The sequence below is a fragment of the Labrus mixtus genome, chromosome 19 (genome assembly GCF_963584025.1).
Source record: "Labrus mixtus chromosome 19, fLabMix1.1, whole genome shotgun sequence".
Classification (NCBI taxonomy): Eukaryota; Metazoa; Chordata; class Actinopteri; order Labriformes; family Labridae; genus Labrus; species Labrus mixtus.
The window spans coordinates 13,410,121-13,428,063 of NC_083630.1; the positions used below are offsets into that span (position 1 = coordinate 13,410,121).

Consider the following 17,943-nt stretch of genomic DNA (forward strand, 5'->3'; position numbering starts at 1 on the left):
ATTCTCTCTACCTGTTGTTTCTACCTGTCAGACCAGCGCGATTGTTTTAAGGCAACCAAAGGTGTCACATTCATTATCACCCTGGTGCTAAGAGGAGCAAGATGTTATGGCAGTGGCCTTGCAACCTCCAGTGCTGTTAGGCTCTGTGTGTGATTTCCCACACACACAAATTTGGCGTGGCCTCTGAACCAATCACACCTCCCTTCACTCATCACCTCCCCCGTGGGAGGCATGAGCGAGCTGGGCGGCTAATTTGCTACCTTCCTACCTACCGCTCTTTGTAGCGTCTTTGGCTCATTAGCTTAATGTCATTTGATACTGAGTGATAGACCGCCTTGCTGAAAAGGTCCCCGAGATAAGGGCCAGGTATTTCATCTTTTTTTTTTTTTTTTTAAACCTCTGCTTTGCAATCTCCCGGTGACAATGTGTGAGATATGTCACCTGTGGAGAAAACACCTTTTCTAAAAACGAACACCGTCAGGCTTCTTTTTTTCCCCTGCAAAGGTTAACACGCCTTTGTTTCATAATCAGCATTATGCAAATGGTTTTACAGGCCCCTATTGTAACACAACGTATCCTAATATACAAACTATATTAGAGAGATTATTAAGGAGTCTTTTTTTTTATAGAAGGTCCCTCTTGCTTCAAAGAGAAGAATTTAACAAACAAATATGCATAGCATGTGTGAAAAGATTCACAATCTCCTGTATCACACCATCAGATGACATGGATTTGAAAAAAAAAAAAAAAAAAACTCACACTGATACCCTTAGTCTTGTCCCCCTCTTGAAGAGTTGCACAATGTATCAAACATCTTTCGTCAAACTCCTCTGAAGACAAGCTTTCGATCTTGAAAAGCCCTTTAACTTGATCCGTGACACACGTACTGTGGTTAAAACATCTCAGAATGAATCATCGTGAAGCGCTCCAAGGGCAAATCAAACACTGACAGTAATTGCAGGAACACCTCAGGGGCATGAAAAAACAACCACACATGTACATTAAACAAGACAAACTGAACAATAACCTGTATTGTTGCTTGTCTTTGACTCTTTTACCGCTTTCCTGACTAAATGTAATGAGATCTGCCACATGCGTCGATGATATTTGATTGTGAAAGTTGTTTTTGATCTCCATCATACGAAATGTGACTGTTGTATCTTTCTGAAATGAGAATCTATCGCTCAGTTGTTGCTGAGAGGCTCCTGCTTGATAGAATGTGATTAATTTATCCTAAACTAAAATCACAAGGCTGATAAGATTTTATTACATGGATGTCACAATTTGTGCTCTTAATGATAGAACAGTAAAAAAAAATGCTTGCACTGGTGGGGCAGGCTCATTAATGTCCACCATTAGGATCAGGTCTCCATGGCTTCATACTGAGTTATGGAGATGAGCGTAGCGACTAGGGAATGTTTTTCTGTCTGTCTGACCCCCCCAACCACCCCTCCCCCCCTCCCCCCTCCCTCTACAACCACCTTCCTCTCATCTGGATGTTAACGCATTCTCAGGCCTCAAACTGCAGACATTATGAAACACTCAAAACAACAGCCACGTCGGGGGTTAACACCAGTTACGACAGAGGTGTCACACACTCCTGCGGTTTAAGTAAACAGTGTGTGTGTGTGTGTGTGTGTGTGTGTGTGTGTGTGTGTGTGTGTGTGTGTGTGTGTGTGTGTGTGTGTGTGTGTGTGTGTGTGTGTGTGTGTGTGTGTGTGTGTGTGTGTGTGTGTGTGTGTGTGTGTGTGTGTGTGTGTGTGTGTCTGCCTGCCTCCCAGCCTCATAACAGTACCCTCCTGATCTTCTTAATTCTCCTCTGTAAATAAAGTCACAAGTGTCAGCTTGTGTTCTGTTTTACATGCAAATTCATCCCATCCCTTTGCATTTAAAGGAGATAGGAAAGATTAAGTAAACCACACGCACTGCATGAATGTGAAAGGAAGCAGCAGCAGCAAGGGAAACAGGAGATGTTGGGCGATTTTTTTCGAAGGAGAGATCAACTCTCTGGTTGCATGTCTGAGCTAGCAAAGTAAAAGTCAGGCTTGCGCAGGACAGTCCTGCAACAGCAGGCGATTAATCCTACATTTGAGTGGGTGAAATTAAAAATTGTATGACATTGTACTCTCAGAGGCAATGCATTCATGTATTTTATGTTGAATTAAATTGCTGTTAGGCTGGGTCGCTGGCTGGCCTAGCGGTTTAGTTTGCATGCCCCATGTACAGTATAGAGGCTGTTGTACTCAAAGTCGTTGTCCTGGTTTGAGTCCTACCTGTGGCTCCTTTTCCACATCTCATCCCCAATTCTCTGTCTCCCTTGTTCCTGATTCTATCGATTGTCCTATCTGAATAAAGGCTTAAAAGTCAAAAAAAAAAAAAATTAACAAATAAGCTGCTGTTAGTCATACCTTTTAATTAAATATCAAAGGGACGATATTCAATGTTAATGTTATTTACTGGATTATTTCTTAGCTGGGACAAGTGACTTAATGTTTGCCTGGAAATTGCTCTAAACCAAGAAATAGTGTGACATATAATCTCTTATAAAATCCTCATTGCTGAATTTAACACTTCAGCTCTCTATGCCTTGGAATAAGCAAACCTTATATAGACATCATTTTTTAAGCTACTTTGGGGAACTATCAGGTTCTATTGATTTTGGCGACCCCTGCGGACCAATCAGAACTTTATCTCTTTGTTGATCTTATCCTATACATGTGTAAGTAGTGTTTGCTGACAAAAGGAGGTCATCCTTCTTTATTTGAAATGTTGAAACATGCAACTCACAATGAATCTCAGCCGTTGAAATCTTTTGAAAAGCTGTCAAAGCAAATTTCGTTTTCCTAATCTGACACCTAACCCACGGCAGTCGTGTCAAGAAAATAACTAAAATGAAGTAATCAATTAATTGTCCATTTCACTCTGCTTCATAACCAGCTAAGAACTTAGCTTTGGCGTTTAAATGAGCCCAAAAGGAGCAGAAATCTAGGTGTATTTGCTTAAAACAGTATCAAAGAAAGAGTGGAAAGCAAAATAAAAGCCATCAGCTTTTAATTCACAAACGCCATCAACACGTTGACTTACCTTCTGGGAATCCTCCAGACTTTACCTGCTCTGTTCACTCACTGGCTCCTTATTACATCACAATGAATTTCTATGAAAATGATACAGTTAGTATCAACTTCATTCTCACACACCACTCCTTCAGGCATTGCCAAGATAGTTTCAGGGTTGCAGTGTGTCTCAGAAAAAAAAGATAAACTAATTGAGGTGTCCCTCAAGGTTCAATTTTAGGATTCCTGATAGTCTCTATGTATTACAATTCTGTCTTTTATTTAAATGGATGATTGGATGGAAATGTATTTTCTTCTGCTTTTGTTTGCCTCAAGAGTTTCTGTATGTGTTACTGGTTCTGATTAGATGCTCTCAGCTTCAGACGATGTGTAGAAAGACTGAGTATCAGGAAATCAGTCATTATAAATGCATATGTAACTCATCTGGCTTTGTTATGAGTGCGTGGCCAAAGGAAAACCACAGAACGACATTATCTCAACGTTGGTTGTATCTCCTATAGAGCGCACACCTCAATTTACCATGAAGGGAAGAAAATAATGTTTTGATTGCTCTTCTATAGGTGTCGTGTAAATGGAACATGTGCAACAGAGGAAGAAATACTATCCACTCACATGCACACACACACACACGTTGGTTTAGATTGATGCGGTAATGATTTTCCCAAAATTGTGTGATTTATTGTTCATGCTGTTAAGTGAGCGGTATGGAGCGGCATAGTTACTAAATAAACATTTGTTTTAGGGGCCCCCTGTTCCTCTGGGATTCTCTTTATTCCTAATTCCCCTCTAACATCGCTCTTAACCCTAAACGTATTCTCTTTCTTTTGCTCTTTGTTTCTCTGTCCGTCTTTCTCTCTTTGAGTTCCGCACTCACCCCCACGTACACATCTCCTTTGTGCCCAGTGAGTAAACGTGGAACCGTGTGAGCCTTCAGGAGGACTTTGAAATGAGACATGGCTGGGACATCAGAGGACTCTGCCACCCTCAATGAAGCCTGCTTGATTTATAAGAGAGCAGGGATAGGGGGGTTGTTTCCAGAGGCACACAAGGCCATGAGGTCCTCCATTAGTACCCTGACCCCTGTTTCATGGGACCAACCGCTGCATAAGGGGAAAGGGGAGAAGAATGGAGGGTTGGATGGATGGTGGACATGGGGGTCTTTTTTTTAAACCATAGAAAGTCTGCTATTTACATTTTCACCTCAGAGAAGGCTGCAGAAATGAGAAACCCTAGCTTGGTCATTTGTCAGCGGCCTGTGGTGTCCTTACTTAAATGGTTGCTGCTTGTACCTGATCCCTCGCTCAGGTCTTTCCCTGCTTCCCACTTATTTTTACGATTCTCCTCACAGTTTTACTGTCCGCAATCTAATTAGCTGTGTCTTAATCACGTGTTAAAGCGCAGCGCCTTCCTGGTGTTTATTGTCTGTTTGCAGTGCTGTAAAAATGTGTGAGGCAGCTTGTAAAAACTCACAGAGGATTAGTTACTCTGCTGCTTTTGTTGATAAAACAAGCATCACATCAGTGATCTCTAATAGGTTGTAGACTTTGTATTTTGCTGCAGTGGGAAAACTAGTTCTGATACACTTTTGATGATTTTGAGAATGAAAAAGGTTCAGATGCCACATCTTTTAAATGATGTCAACACCCAACAAAGAATCTAGACAAGCACTTCCAATATAGATAATTTCTACTTTGTATTTATTTTCCTCCCCTGTGTTTTACATTCAATGGAATCTGAAATTGTGCTATATTTTTTTTTTCTGGTGAACGTTGTAGCTTGCATTACTTGATTTTTTTTTCTATCCAACATTGGATAAGATCATGTCCTGTGTTTTTTTACCCTGCATGTCTGAGTCAATCTGCGTAAGTGCATCACGTCAGCCGTTCTGTGTTTGCAGTCTAAATCCATAACATGGCTTTGTTCCTGTTGGGTTTGGTTCTTATTGTTTATGAACGCTTTGTGACAGGCCTGCCAGCTTTAAACTCGCCTGGAAATGGCATTATGGTAACATTTAAAAAAGACATGTGTTTTCAGTTTGCATTACGTTACGTTCTTGTCCATCACGTTCCATCTTTGGCTTGTTAGCGTGGCCCCTGGATCCATTCATCAGAATACCTTCCTGGTTGGAGGAGCTGTGACCAGCGAGGCCTGCCTCTTGATATAAGCTTAGTGGAATTTATTGTTTTCAGTAAACATGCCTAAAACATAATCTGTCTTTGCCGTACACAATATACGTTGCCATAGCAACAAAAGAGTGTGTTTCAAAACACTTCAGGGGATCCCTTAGGCACAATAGGTCTCCATCGACCACCATCAAACATCAAGCTGTCTCTAGATTTAAGTACAAGACAGAATGTCCATCCACATCTTATGTGCCCAGCAAGCATGCTGGGTAATGAGAAACAGGCACAAGCCTTATGGGGATCCATAGCAAATTATAAAACACCGCAACAGGTTTTACAAGCATGTCCCTTGTGTGTATGAGGTGATTAAAAGTTGACGCAGAGAAGGAGCTGAGGAAGCCAAAGGGAGGAAGAGACGAGAGGAAGAAGGTGTAAAACGCCGTCTGACTGCGCGTCCTCTCTTGTTACAGGATGTCCTCGCTGACCAGACATCCACTAGTACTCACTGCTGTGTCTCTTCATGAGAAAAATAGAAAGGGCTTGTGATGGAGAGTTGAGGATTATTGCATGCAGCTGGAGGGTGTCACGGTGATACATTTAGCCCCCTCTCCCCTCACCCTTCATCTTAACCCTTTCTTAAACTACATCCCCAAGTTCCTTGTTTTTGCATTTACACACCTGTAAGTCTCTAAATCCTGTCAAGTTTTTTGTTGTTGGTGTAAATGGCTTAGTAAACATTGAGCTAAGTACATATTGGATTGCTAGATTGGATATTAACCTTTTTGGTTTGGGATTTGGGGTATTAAAAATGTTGGGTACTTCTTGGACATGAAAAAAAAAAATTCTCGCTTCACATTGCAACTTGCTCTTGTGCAAAGAAAAATAAGCTTGCTTTCACCTCTTAAACTTTTCACTTTTGCTTTCAAAAGTTGTCATACAAGCAGCTTAGTTTGAAGAATACCCCTTGCTGTAAGTCAAGTTGATGTCAACCAGCTTCTCAGGAAATATGAAGTTTGAATATCTCCTCTGTAAAGTGGAGTTGTGGCTCCAATGACTCATCGGGCTGGCGTCCTCATTTATTCACACCATTTTTAATTCAAATATTCAAGCTTCCATCAATTATCCAAGTGTAAGAAATTGGAAGCACTGATAACAGCAATGCTTTTTGACACTGTCTTAAAACGTATATCCTAACTAGCAATTGACATGACGTGTTGCACCTATTCTAAGTGTATTATCTATGCAAAAGGGGAAGTGATTAAGAGCTTGGAATCAAACTCTTGTGTTGGCTCTCTTGCATCTGTAATGTGAGTAGACAAGGTGATTTCCTGTGTTTATGTAGGAGCCAAACAACCAAAGCCATTGCACTTGGATCTCCACCTAACCTCTCATTGTTCTTTTTGCCCGTATTTACTTAAACAACAGAAGAACATTGTGGGTAGGCATGTGTCATATATGGAATTCATGATAATAGAAGATAAAGGCTAAAGGGAAAATACTGGATTAAAGGATAATAATGTCAACCTTGGAAACCAAGAAAAGTGGAAAGAAAAGGAAGCAGAGAGGAGAGAAAAGAGACACCTCTGGAGACTGATCACTATCTCCATGCCGATAAGCGAGCGAGTGCCTGAAGGCTCGCTTTTCCTCCAACAGCTTTTTGTATCCCCCTCCAGGGCAATTTGAGTCGAACTGTCCAGGATTATAGAAGCCTGTCCCTCCGGCATTGAAAGGTGGATCTTTGCAGGTGGAAATGAGGTGATGTAACACTTATTTGAAATCACTGGGGAGTCTGAAGGAAAAAGACATTAACAACACAGTATAGGTCAGCCGGTTGTTTCCCAATTCTCACGACATTTCTTAACTATTAGCCAAGGACGTCAATCTCCATAAGGCATTTGACAATCTTCTTGACTTCTTACTGAGAAGCATCTTTAATCCTTTGGGTGACTTTCAGTTGCAGTATTGTTGTTGAGACATCAGTACTTTCAGTTTATGACTTTAACAGAAGGGACGCATAAGTTAGGAATGAAGAAGCTGTGTCACTTTGAATGAGTCATAAAGAAGTAATGCACCAAGACTTTGTCTCATCTCCCAGGTTGTGTCTATGTATGGTGGGGTGTTTAATCCATGAAATCCAAGGACCCATCTTTTGAGATTTCAGATGAGTCAATGGTCCTGTTGGTGACTCACCGGCTTTGAACTCGTTTTTCTCTCCTTAACCAAAGTCTTCTTTAGAAGTTGTCCCATCACCAATGCATTCTTCATGCCCTGTATCTCATCTCATGCTGTATTTAGTCACTGATACATCAGCATCCTTGGAATAAGTTAGCAATGCATAGGATGGATAAAGATAGGTTCCCCTGCGTAATGTCCTGTGGGTGGCCAGTTCCTTTCTCAATGAAAATGTGTCATCTTCTACATAATTGATGGAAAGGGAAAGTGTGACACTTTTTCCTCTTGGCAACTATGTTTCATCTTGCCATATGTTTTAGTGACTCTTTACCTAGATGTTGTATTGTTTAAAGCCAAAGTACTACACATTCCTATTATTTATAGAAGAAGAAGATATTCTTTTTTTAATCCTGTGAGGGGAAAATCAATGGAACACTCTTGTTGTTGAGACATGTCCCACACACAAATAAAGTGAAATAAACACACATTCATTAAACAGGATTCGACTGACATCCACAAATGGAGACATGTCAGAGTGAGAGGCTTGTCACACGGAGCTGGTGGGGTTCGGTGCCGTGTTAAAGGGCACCTCAGCAGTTCTCAGGAAGTGAACTGGCACCTCTCTACCCGACCAATATCCAGACTTCATCTTCACAGGGACTTGAACCGGCGACCCTTTGGTTCTGTACTGCTACTACTACTTATGCCAACATAAGTTATTTTATTTAAACTTGTAAGAAGTCTTGTTGCTATGAATAGTTTTGAAGCATTGATGAGATGTTTAATTACAAGTTCAAATAAATCACAAGGGGGTTTAAAACTTTTTGTTCATAAATGCTCTTACAAGCACTTCAAACATAATCTGTGATGTTGCTAGACAAGCGCCTGCATCTGTAACATATTTATACCTTAGAAAAAACCCATCCAATTGTCCTTTTTAGTGTACAGCAAATCTAGGTTAAAATGATTAAAAGACAGTCAAATAAATGTATAATCCGCTGACTGATGGCAGGTGTAGTGCTGTTGATTCTATTATGAAAATATTTCCACCATTACTTCCCTGTAAGTCAGAATATGAGCTAGCATTTAAAAGAATCCAGTTAAAAGTAATTTTCAGTTTTTGAGACTTTAAAGAACTAATTATCACTAGAGCCTGTCGAGAAATTATTTAAAAAAAATAGTTTTCTAGTTGTCTATTTAAGTCTAAATGATTGACAGGAAAACATCAAACTTCCCCTAAAAATAAAAATAAAAAAGCATGTTTCAGTTTATTAGCACCATTTCAGGCCAACTTAAATTCCCTGGGACCTGTAATGACCACCTTTGTATTGATGTAATAAAAGACACGGTAACGTATCTACATGATTGCATATTATTATTTAGCTTTTTATGCTTTTATTTAGAGACAATGGATAGAGTCAGAAATCGGGAGAGAGGGAGAAAGAGTGGGGAGAGGGAACCAAAGGTTGGATTCAAACCCGGGCCGACCTTCTAGAGGAACATAGTCTCTGTACATGGGGCGTGTGCACTAACCACTTGGCTAATGACGACCCGATATTTTTGATCCAATATCTATTATTTTAACCATCCAATTATTTTTAATTGACAAACAGGCTGATTAATACCTATATATTTATAATTCTACTTGAAGCTAAATTATATTATAAATTATATTTATCAAAATATTACAACAAGATCAAAATTTTGGTCCAAAATGCTCAATAATGTAACCTGTGAAACCTGCTCAAAGTTCTGTTATTTTATAAAATGAGATGTAAGGAAACTGTTTGGTAACTCTAGACCGAGTCTGATCATTGCACTCTGGCGCAGTGTTATCATAGAGGCTGTCTTCAGCTGTATCTGCTTTTCCTCCAAGAAGCTTTGCTGACAAGGCAGGAGTAAGGTATGCTGAGGTACTTCTGCCCCTCGCCCTTTGCCCATATGTTTTGTATTACGCCCTAGGAGGTGCCATCCTTGGCAGCTCAGTGATGGGAAAGGGATAAAGCAGGCCTCTCCGGTCCAAATGACGCATGACATGGTGCTGCGCCCTGGGCTCTTATTTATGGCTTCCCATGTCAGCAAAGGCTTGCTCCCCTGGGGAGCCCCACGACCATTACCGCGCAGAACCAGCCTTCCGAGCTCATCTCAGACCTGGGAGCTACAAAAATCTCCACACATTGTCCTTTGTCGGAAGGATTTTTGATCAACATAATATGGCAGCACATTCACAAGGCCGGGAAGTATGCAGAAATCAAATAGATATTCTCAGAGAGCAGTTTATTCAGCTGTTCAACACTCACAGTTGCTACACTGTTTCACAAGAAGTGGAGTGGTGCATATGAAGTGCTACTTCAGAGGAATTAACGTCATGTCAGGCTACAGCTAGGCCACTGCCAGGCACACACAGCGTCTTTTATCAATGCCTGTGATGTGGAAGAGGATGTGAAATCTGGAGAGAGAGTGAGGAGGAGATTTGGTGAGAGGATCTGAATACATTTTCTCTGTAGTTACTCAAGAATCCATGTACATATCACACCACATTAACAAATAGAAGCATACACTGGCAGCACTTATGCACACACAGGTGTTCTCCGTGAGTTGTCCAGGAAAGCTCCAGTGATCTCGGTCCAGGGTTTTGATGTGGGTGGAAGGAAAAGAAAAGAATGTAGATGAAACGAGGCCAAGGGATGAGTAGAAGCTTGAGAGAAGATGACGGAAAAAGGGGAGAGTCTGTGATGGATAACGTTTAAAAGACTTAAATGAACATGAGAGACAGATGTGACACAATGGCACAGTAATGACAACAAAAGACAAAAAAGATGGCTGGGACTTTCTCTTCCCTGGTATCTCATATTTCTTTGTGCTTTGGGGAGTGAGCGTAAAAAAAAAGGGAGCACTGTCAAGGTTTTATGTGGCCTTTTGAAAACTGAACAAGCCCTCTCCAGAACAATATATCCTGCTTCAAAACCTCTCTGGCAACAGGGCACTAGTTTTTCCATCTTCCCAGGTCCTGCCTGTAAAACACCCCGTTTGAAATCCACTCTCTCTCATTGTTTAGTCTACTGGAAGTCCCTTAGATCATCCTCATCAGCAGCCATGACGCGACCCCTTCATGTTCTGAGTCCCCTCGCCCCACTGCAGCTCAGAACCAGTCACTCGACATTAATCAGACTTTACTGTGAGCATGTTATTACAGAACAAGAGGATGAATGGTGACCATCCAATTGGGGAAAGAAAAGCAAGCGGTTTGGGATACTTTATATCCAACCCAGCTTTGACTCAAGTGATTGGAAAAAATGCTGTGGTTTGTAGATTTCAATGGTGGACTGATACTTGGTAGAGTTTGGGAAGTGCTTATCAACTTATATTGTTCCTGTAAAAGAAGTTTTGGAGTTTTTGCAAACATTTGTCTGGTGTGTCTTTTAAATCAGGTTGTCAAGGTGAAAGAGGCCTCCATGGTTTATGACTTCCAGCCATTGGCTCTGAAAGTCAGCCCAAACCTATGCAAATAACACAAAACAACTGAGCCATTCATTAATTTCATTTTTCTGTTTCATTAGCCCACTTGCATCGTCTTTAGTTCATCCGCAGCGTTGTTGAGGGTTGTTTCTTTTACAGACCATCCAAAGACGACTAAGATGTGGAGATAAAAGATGTCCTGTTTTCTTGGCTAATGTGGAAGTTCAGTATCATGACTTTGTCATTAGCTCAGGATCAAAGCAAAGGTAGGATGCTGTCACTGATGCTCTTGGCCTGGGTATAAGCTAGGAGAGCTCTTTGAGTCGTCAAGCTGGACTGTATAAAGCCGGAGAAAGCCCTGGAAGACTGGATCTGCTTTGTAAAGAGAGATATACCACACTGTACTATCTTCACTGGGTCATTGGGTTAAACCTTAAACTCCTGACTGTGCTTTCATCTGGCTTCCAGCAGAGCAGATGAATAATCTGATAAAGCTAAGGAAAAGCAAACTAAGACGGAAGACAAAGGTGCAAGTATAGGAGACTGAATGATGTGTTGTTGGTATTTGCCTCATTAGGACCTCCCTGGTGTCTTTGATGGCTGCTTATGGCCAGAGGGTGAAGTGATTGAGATCGACCGATTTAAGCGTCTTGTCCCCAACTTTTTTCTAGTTTCTTTCCCACCAAACCATTTTTAAAATCAGATTTAGTCCAACCTTACCTGTTTTTACACGGCATACCCTCAGAAAAACTCTGTAATCCAGCAGTCAAATCTGACACAGGGTCTGATTTGTCAGGGTCAGTGTTATCCAACAATCCATCAGATCCCTCACGATGATACCAGGGAGTCCCTGGGGACTGGACCTTTGTTTGGCTAAGCCGCTGACAGAAACGAAGCCTCTGTTTGGGAAGCCATTAAGAGCGCAGCATGCCCAGAAAAATGAGCCTCCCTTGTCAGTCCACATCAGGAGCTCGGCCACGGTCGCAGATCCTTCTCAGATATGTCACATTCAACCGCTGTTTGTAAAAGGCCTTTGAACTAGGGGCCGCTTGATGGAGCGATGAATGGGCCCATGTGTGAAGTGACCATTGGGTGCTTCAGGTTGGCTCCTAATCTTGGAATAATGGTGAGTGCTGGTTTGTTATCTGAAGTAGAGGTGAGTAAAGGATAGGTGAAGAAAGACTGATGAGGGTGACTGTGATACTCTATTCTATAGCAAATTGAAGGGGCTAAGCTGGTGTCTGCATGATGTCATAGGTACTGATGAGAAGATGGAAGATTATCAAGGAAAATATTGAATTGTTCTCTTAAGTAACTTCAGAATTTGAGTCACTTTCTACAGCATAATTATGTTTTACTTACAACCTGTTCTGTCAAGATTGTTGCAAATGGTGAAACCATTTACATCAGCAACCCGTGCTATGTCAACGCGGTACTAATGCTGGTTGGAACATGGCGTTAAGCTAGCTCAACACAGGTGGCTTTAGAAGCGCCATACTTTTCTTGAGTCAAGAATTGGAGGAGTGCATCCAATGTTTCTGTAACTCTGAATCCAATATTTTACACAACTTCTAGAAGCAATTAGGAGTCATATGTCATATATATGTACTGTGTGTCCCCAACCCTTGAACTATAAGGTTCCAATAAAAACAAGCCTTTGATGCCATGATTTAACAACACAACACTATATCAGAAAAGTTTTACAGTAACACTGTGCTATCAGTGTTGGGTGGTTTGATGGAAATTTGGAAGTTCCTTTCATATTATTCTTAATAAGTATTATCAAGTTAATAATTATCATAAAACCACACGACAGATTTGTGGATAATGTTGCTCTCCCTTTTAAAACCTTGCAAAGAAGAAACACTGAAGAGTCATTTTGAAACTGTAAAGTTTGCAGCCTGACATGTGGTTGCTCTCTTAATGATGCAGCCAGAAAGCAAAAGCACAACTCAAAAATTGCAAGTCTAGTCAAGATCTTCTTGAGTGATAATTTAATTATCCCACATTTAGGGGGCAGCAACGACTCTTAGCGATCAATTGATCCATTTTTTTCCGTTTAAGCGTGTGTTTCGAAAGCCTCCACCATTCCATTCTTCTCCCATTTGCCGATGACTCAGCATCTTCTCTGCAAATTGTCTCTATCCCACCTCTTATGCTCTATTTGTTCCATGACAGAGATGGAACACCTCCACCTTGCTCGTCACGGCCTTAGACTAAACACACTCTTCTGGTGTTGATGCATCAGTGTAGCGGCTGCCTCTAATGATGGCCAACTTATCTCATTAGAAAAATAATGATTTCACTGGCTGCCATTCCCACAGATAGGCCCAGTATTTGTCTTACACTCTGTGTCCTTCACAGAGCTGCTGTGGCCCTCATGCCTGCCAGTCGTATATCAGCAGCACTGCCACTGTCAGGCCCCTGATTTATGGCTGTTTATCTCCACTCACATCCCCCCCACAACCACCTTCCAACAGATGGGCTCTGGCTATTTACTCAGGGAGAGAAAAGTCCCAAACCGATAAAATACAGCAAATAAGGGGTAATCATGGGGATGTTGGTTGTGATTACAATTTATTGGTCACCAGAGGAAATGGAAATTGATCCTTCCCTGTTGTTTATGAGGTGACCTGATCATCTGGTCTTGCATAATCTGGCTTTAAACTTTCTGTCTTATCTTAATTACTTTTTCCGCTTCATGTGTGGACAGGCCTCGTCAATTAGAAATAAAATGATGACACTTTATGTATACAGAAGCAGATATAACAAGAGTCCCCTGCTCTGATTTATGTTAAGTAACAGTGTAATTGTTAAAACATTCCCTCAGCTGTCATGTTCTACAGGGTTGTCACCTTAAATCTCTGTAAGTATATTTGCGCTCTAAATCTCGCTGGCTGTCAGATCTTCACAGAGAAAAAAAACACATTGCACCATAAATTGTCTGCTGCAGACTTAGAGGGGCTCCACTTGATTTCTGAGTCTCTGGAGAAAGTAATAACCCAACAATGTCAATTTTTCAAACCAGTCCTGCTATATTGTTGCAGTTTTTTAGGAATCGTTTTTTCTCAATTTGATGGATAGAAACCAGATTTTGACCCTTGCACCTGTCGCTCATAAATTATGATTCCTGGTTTATGTTACTTATAATCCAAAGTTAAATGCGTTGAATATTATTTTGGGCACGAGCACAAAGATAATAACGCAACATCCTCTTCTACATATATATTACATTCCATAGAGACATATTTATAAACCATGAAGTGGGATTTATACTATCTCAGTATTAATCTGTGATTAATGTATCCTCTCGGTGCATATAAGATTCAATACAGACCGTTATTCACATGGAGGCGTCTGTGTCTCATGAGGAGTATTTAATTTATTAGCGCCTAAAAGCTGATATAACTAAAAAGAGGAAAGTACAGACTGACGTTGGTGGGCTATTTAATAAAGAAACTCAGCCAGTCGTCACATCTCACTCATCCACCGAGCAGAGCCATGGCTGCGTTATCTCAGCTCAGATTAACCAGTGATGAAGTGTTTAGGATCCCGGCTGGTTCTGACCAATGTAGCACCAGATGTGTGTTAAATATCAAGTGGAGCGGTAGTAATTGTGGGTTATTGTTCAGGTAGTTTTACTATTTTCAAAATTAAAAATCTAATTATTTATAGAGCATGTTTAAGAAATAATGGAAATAAGGAATTTAAATGTCAATCTGACACAGCTGCAAAAACTGGTGTATCACATTTACAACATGACTTGCTAACTCAAAAAACATGAAAGGTACAAAAAACAAGCAGACAAACTCTTTTCATGTATACATAGTAGCCCAAACTTCATCTTCTTGCAGAAGAAACTAGACTGTTCAGGTGCTCAAGCCATTGAAATATAGAACAAGCTTCATCTTCCTGTGATCAAAATAAAAACATACATTTTCCATAAAACCAGCGTATACGGACCTAAAAACTAGACTGTTTACTGTTTAGGGGTAATGAACAACCAAGACAGAATGGAGGAGTTCTATTGTCACCTTCCACAATGGAAACATGAAAGTATCCGATGTTATATGGAACCCACTGAATAATATTGAACTCCTAGGTGGAAACACAGCTCTGTATTTTCCTGACATGCAACCTGTTTAAGATCAGATCAACACATTGATGTCGGCACCTCTTAATCAGCACTTTATATTTTATAAGTGGTCGACTAGCGGTTTTTGCTCGTCACATTAGTTGTGTTTGGATGAAAGGTCTAGCACTTAGAAGTTAGCGTTTTGCAATATAAAGGTCAAGAAAATTGAACCTTATCCCCCATGCCTCTCTGGTTTAATTTATAATGTGTGTATCCTCAGGTCCATCTTCATACAGCACAGGAATGTAGCTCTTGACTTCTCGTGTATATTAGCTGATAGCACGCTGAGCCCTCACATCACAAGCAGCCCCTCTAGCTGACACAGACAGGCGGATGATGAGCAGGAAGGAAATGACATCATGGCATTTTTGATTGAGACTTGGCACCAATGAATTACTGAAGTGTCATATGGTATATTTTTTATGGACTTTTGATTGCTACACAAGGCTGGTGGTGGTTTTGAGCTAAATGTGACAGACTGTAAATCCACAGCTTTTCCTTGATATAATGAGGCTGTGAAGTGTCATTTTTGTCAGTGAACTCTTCCCATTCTCAACCACAAATTGAGCTGAGATAATTCATTATGCAATTAAAGTTCAATAATTACACACTTTTTTTCACTCATGGTTACTGAGTGTGGCTGTTGACCACACTGATCATTTCATTCTGCGTGTTTTGATCTTCTTATGATTTATTGGTGCTTAAGAACGGCTGCTATTTATTTAGCTGTGGCCACCGAGAATACAGATGTCACTCACGTTGACTTAGGAAAATGCAAAGCAGCCAAAACATAAAGTGGAAACGTTAACCCAATAACGCTAGATAAACAGTGAGCGGAGAGGAGCCAAAGACAACAGAGAATGAGGAGAAAGTGTCCTGCTGGCATCAGGTTTCCCAGAGTAAGTGTTATTTGAAAAGCAGCTGAAGGGTGACACTCACTCTCCTCCCACCCAATCTTCCTCTCTCCCTCCCTCCCTACGCTCGCTGACTCGACCATCTGTTGTTCCCTCTCTTTCTCAGGCTGCTCTAAGTGCCTTGAAACAGCTGTCGGAGCAGGGACTGGACCCCGTGGACGGCCCCATCAAGGTACGCTAGGACCAAATCTCGCCAAGCACACATGACACAACACGCCTCCCAACATGTGCACGATTTCAAATCAATCAGCCAATCAGGTTGGGCAGATGCTTGTCTAATGGGGAGCCAGGTGTGCGTATGAGCCCATTGTAGCTCATTGCAAAATCTTAGCGATGCAGGCTGCCCCATCTTCATCTACCTCCCCGCCCACACACACACACACGTCCAAACATTTCCTCCACACATTTTCCTCCATAGGAAAGCAACGGTAGGCGTTTATATTTACATGCAATACACTCCTGTCAGCACTCCATACTTTGCATGATTGCTATCATGACAGAGAAGAGGGCTTTCTCCACACCCCTTCATTTCCCCTTGCTGTCGATCTCCTCCACAACGAGGAAGGAAGGAGGAAGGACAGCAGCAGAGAACGAAGTAGGAAAGTGGTGGTGGGGGGGGGGGGGGGGTTGGAAAGCAGGGAGGAAATCAAGCATTTCTGGAGTATTTTCATAATAGGTGTGCCCTGGGAAAAAGTAGTCTAGGCAGGGCTGTGTTCTTGCAGAGAGAAAGAGGAAAGGAACAGACAGATAATAACCGCTTCATTTACGTCAGCATCAGAGTAGAGGGGCCGATATGGCTGCAATTATATGATCACCTGAGCAGTTAATCGCTCGTTTCTCGCTCCAGTGGGTCCCCTTTCTTTCTCTAACACTCATTAACTCAACCATACATTGCTGTTAACACTCTTTCAGTCATTCTGCTTTAAATAAATGCTGTTATCAATACGACAAAATGCATTTTTCAACACAATCAGCTGCATCCCCTTCATGAATCTCTTCCTTCTTCAGATGTTTCTGATTTCTAAAAAAGAAACTGCTCAACAGGAGCTCATCTGATCAGTTCGTGTGAAACAGATTGAGGTCAAGGACTTTGTAAGTGTCTCAAGTAACGGGGGCAGGAATTTCATTTTCGCTCTAAGTTTACTTTTACGAGAAGTGCTTATCTTGTTTTGGAAGGTATCTTCCAGGGATAGAGACAGCAATATTCCCAACAGCAGGACTGATTATTAGCCAAGACCTTGACTTGAAAAAGCCGTCCCTGACTTTGTTTTATTTGTCTTTTCAGACCAGTGAACCATGTGGGAGGGAGGACGGACATTAAACAGACTAACTCAGGCACCACCACTCAGGTCTGCAAGGATTCAAAGGCTGTCGTCTAGGAGCTGACAACCCTTATACCCCCTCCTTTTTCGGCATACACGAACCTGACAACTACCCCCCTGAAACCCTTCACCCTGATCTCTTATAACCTACAACCCCACTACCCACAATTCCCACACTCTCCCTCCCTCCCTCCCTCCCTCCCCACCCCACCCCACGATTGCCACTGTATCCTGCAAAACCTGTCAACATGCAATAGGGTGGATGTGCACCGAGAAATGACCGACTAAACCACCATTACCTGAGTCTATGTGAAGACAACGCTATCTTAACACGTTTATTGATGATTTCAGACAAAATTTAGAGGTCACAGAATAAACAAACAAACGAGAATAATGCATGGTACTGTATGAAATCAAGGGAAATCCAAAGTGATGACACTGCATAGACAACTTTCCCTTTGGATCAATGTCTGTTGGTATGGTTAAAAACAAATATGTACATCATGCCATTGAAATACAAAAGAAACATTTTAGGGGAGAAACCAACTTGCGTACAGTAGCTTATTTTCGGGGGTATTCTGTTTCTGTTTATTTTTTTTTCTTTTGTTATTTTATTAATCTAACAATGCTTGAGTACTGTATTTAAAATTAACCAATGCCAGTGCTGTGAAAGTTGTAGTTGTTGTCTTCATATATAGTCACCCAGCTTACCTTGTATGCTGACATTTAAAAAAAAAAAAAAAA

General features: G+C 41.2%; 1 protein-coding gene across 1 annotated transcript in view; it reads left to right on the plus strand.

The window, feature by feature from the left end:
- Positions 1-17,412, plus strand: part of stau2 (staufen double-stranded RNA binding protein 2) — an 87,301-nt gene extending 69,889 nt beyond the window's left edge. Inside the window, exons 15-16 of the mRNA XM_061065126.1 lie at positions 15,984-16,049; positions 17,163-17,412. Coding sequence (XP_060921109.1) covers positions 15,984-16,049; positions 17,163-17,198 — 102 coding nt within the window. The 3' untranslated portion in view covers positions 17,199-17,412. The remainder of the gene's footprint in view (positions 1-15,983; positions 16,050-17,162) is intronic.
- Positions 17,413-17,943: the final 531 nt, after the last annotated feature.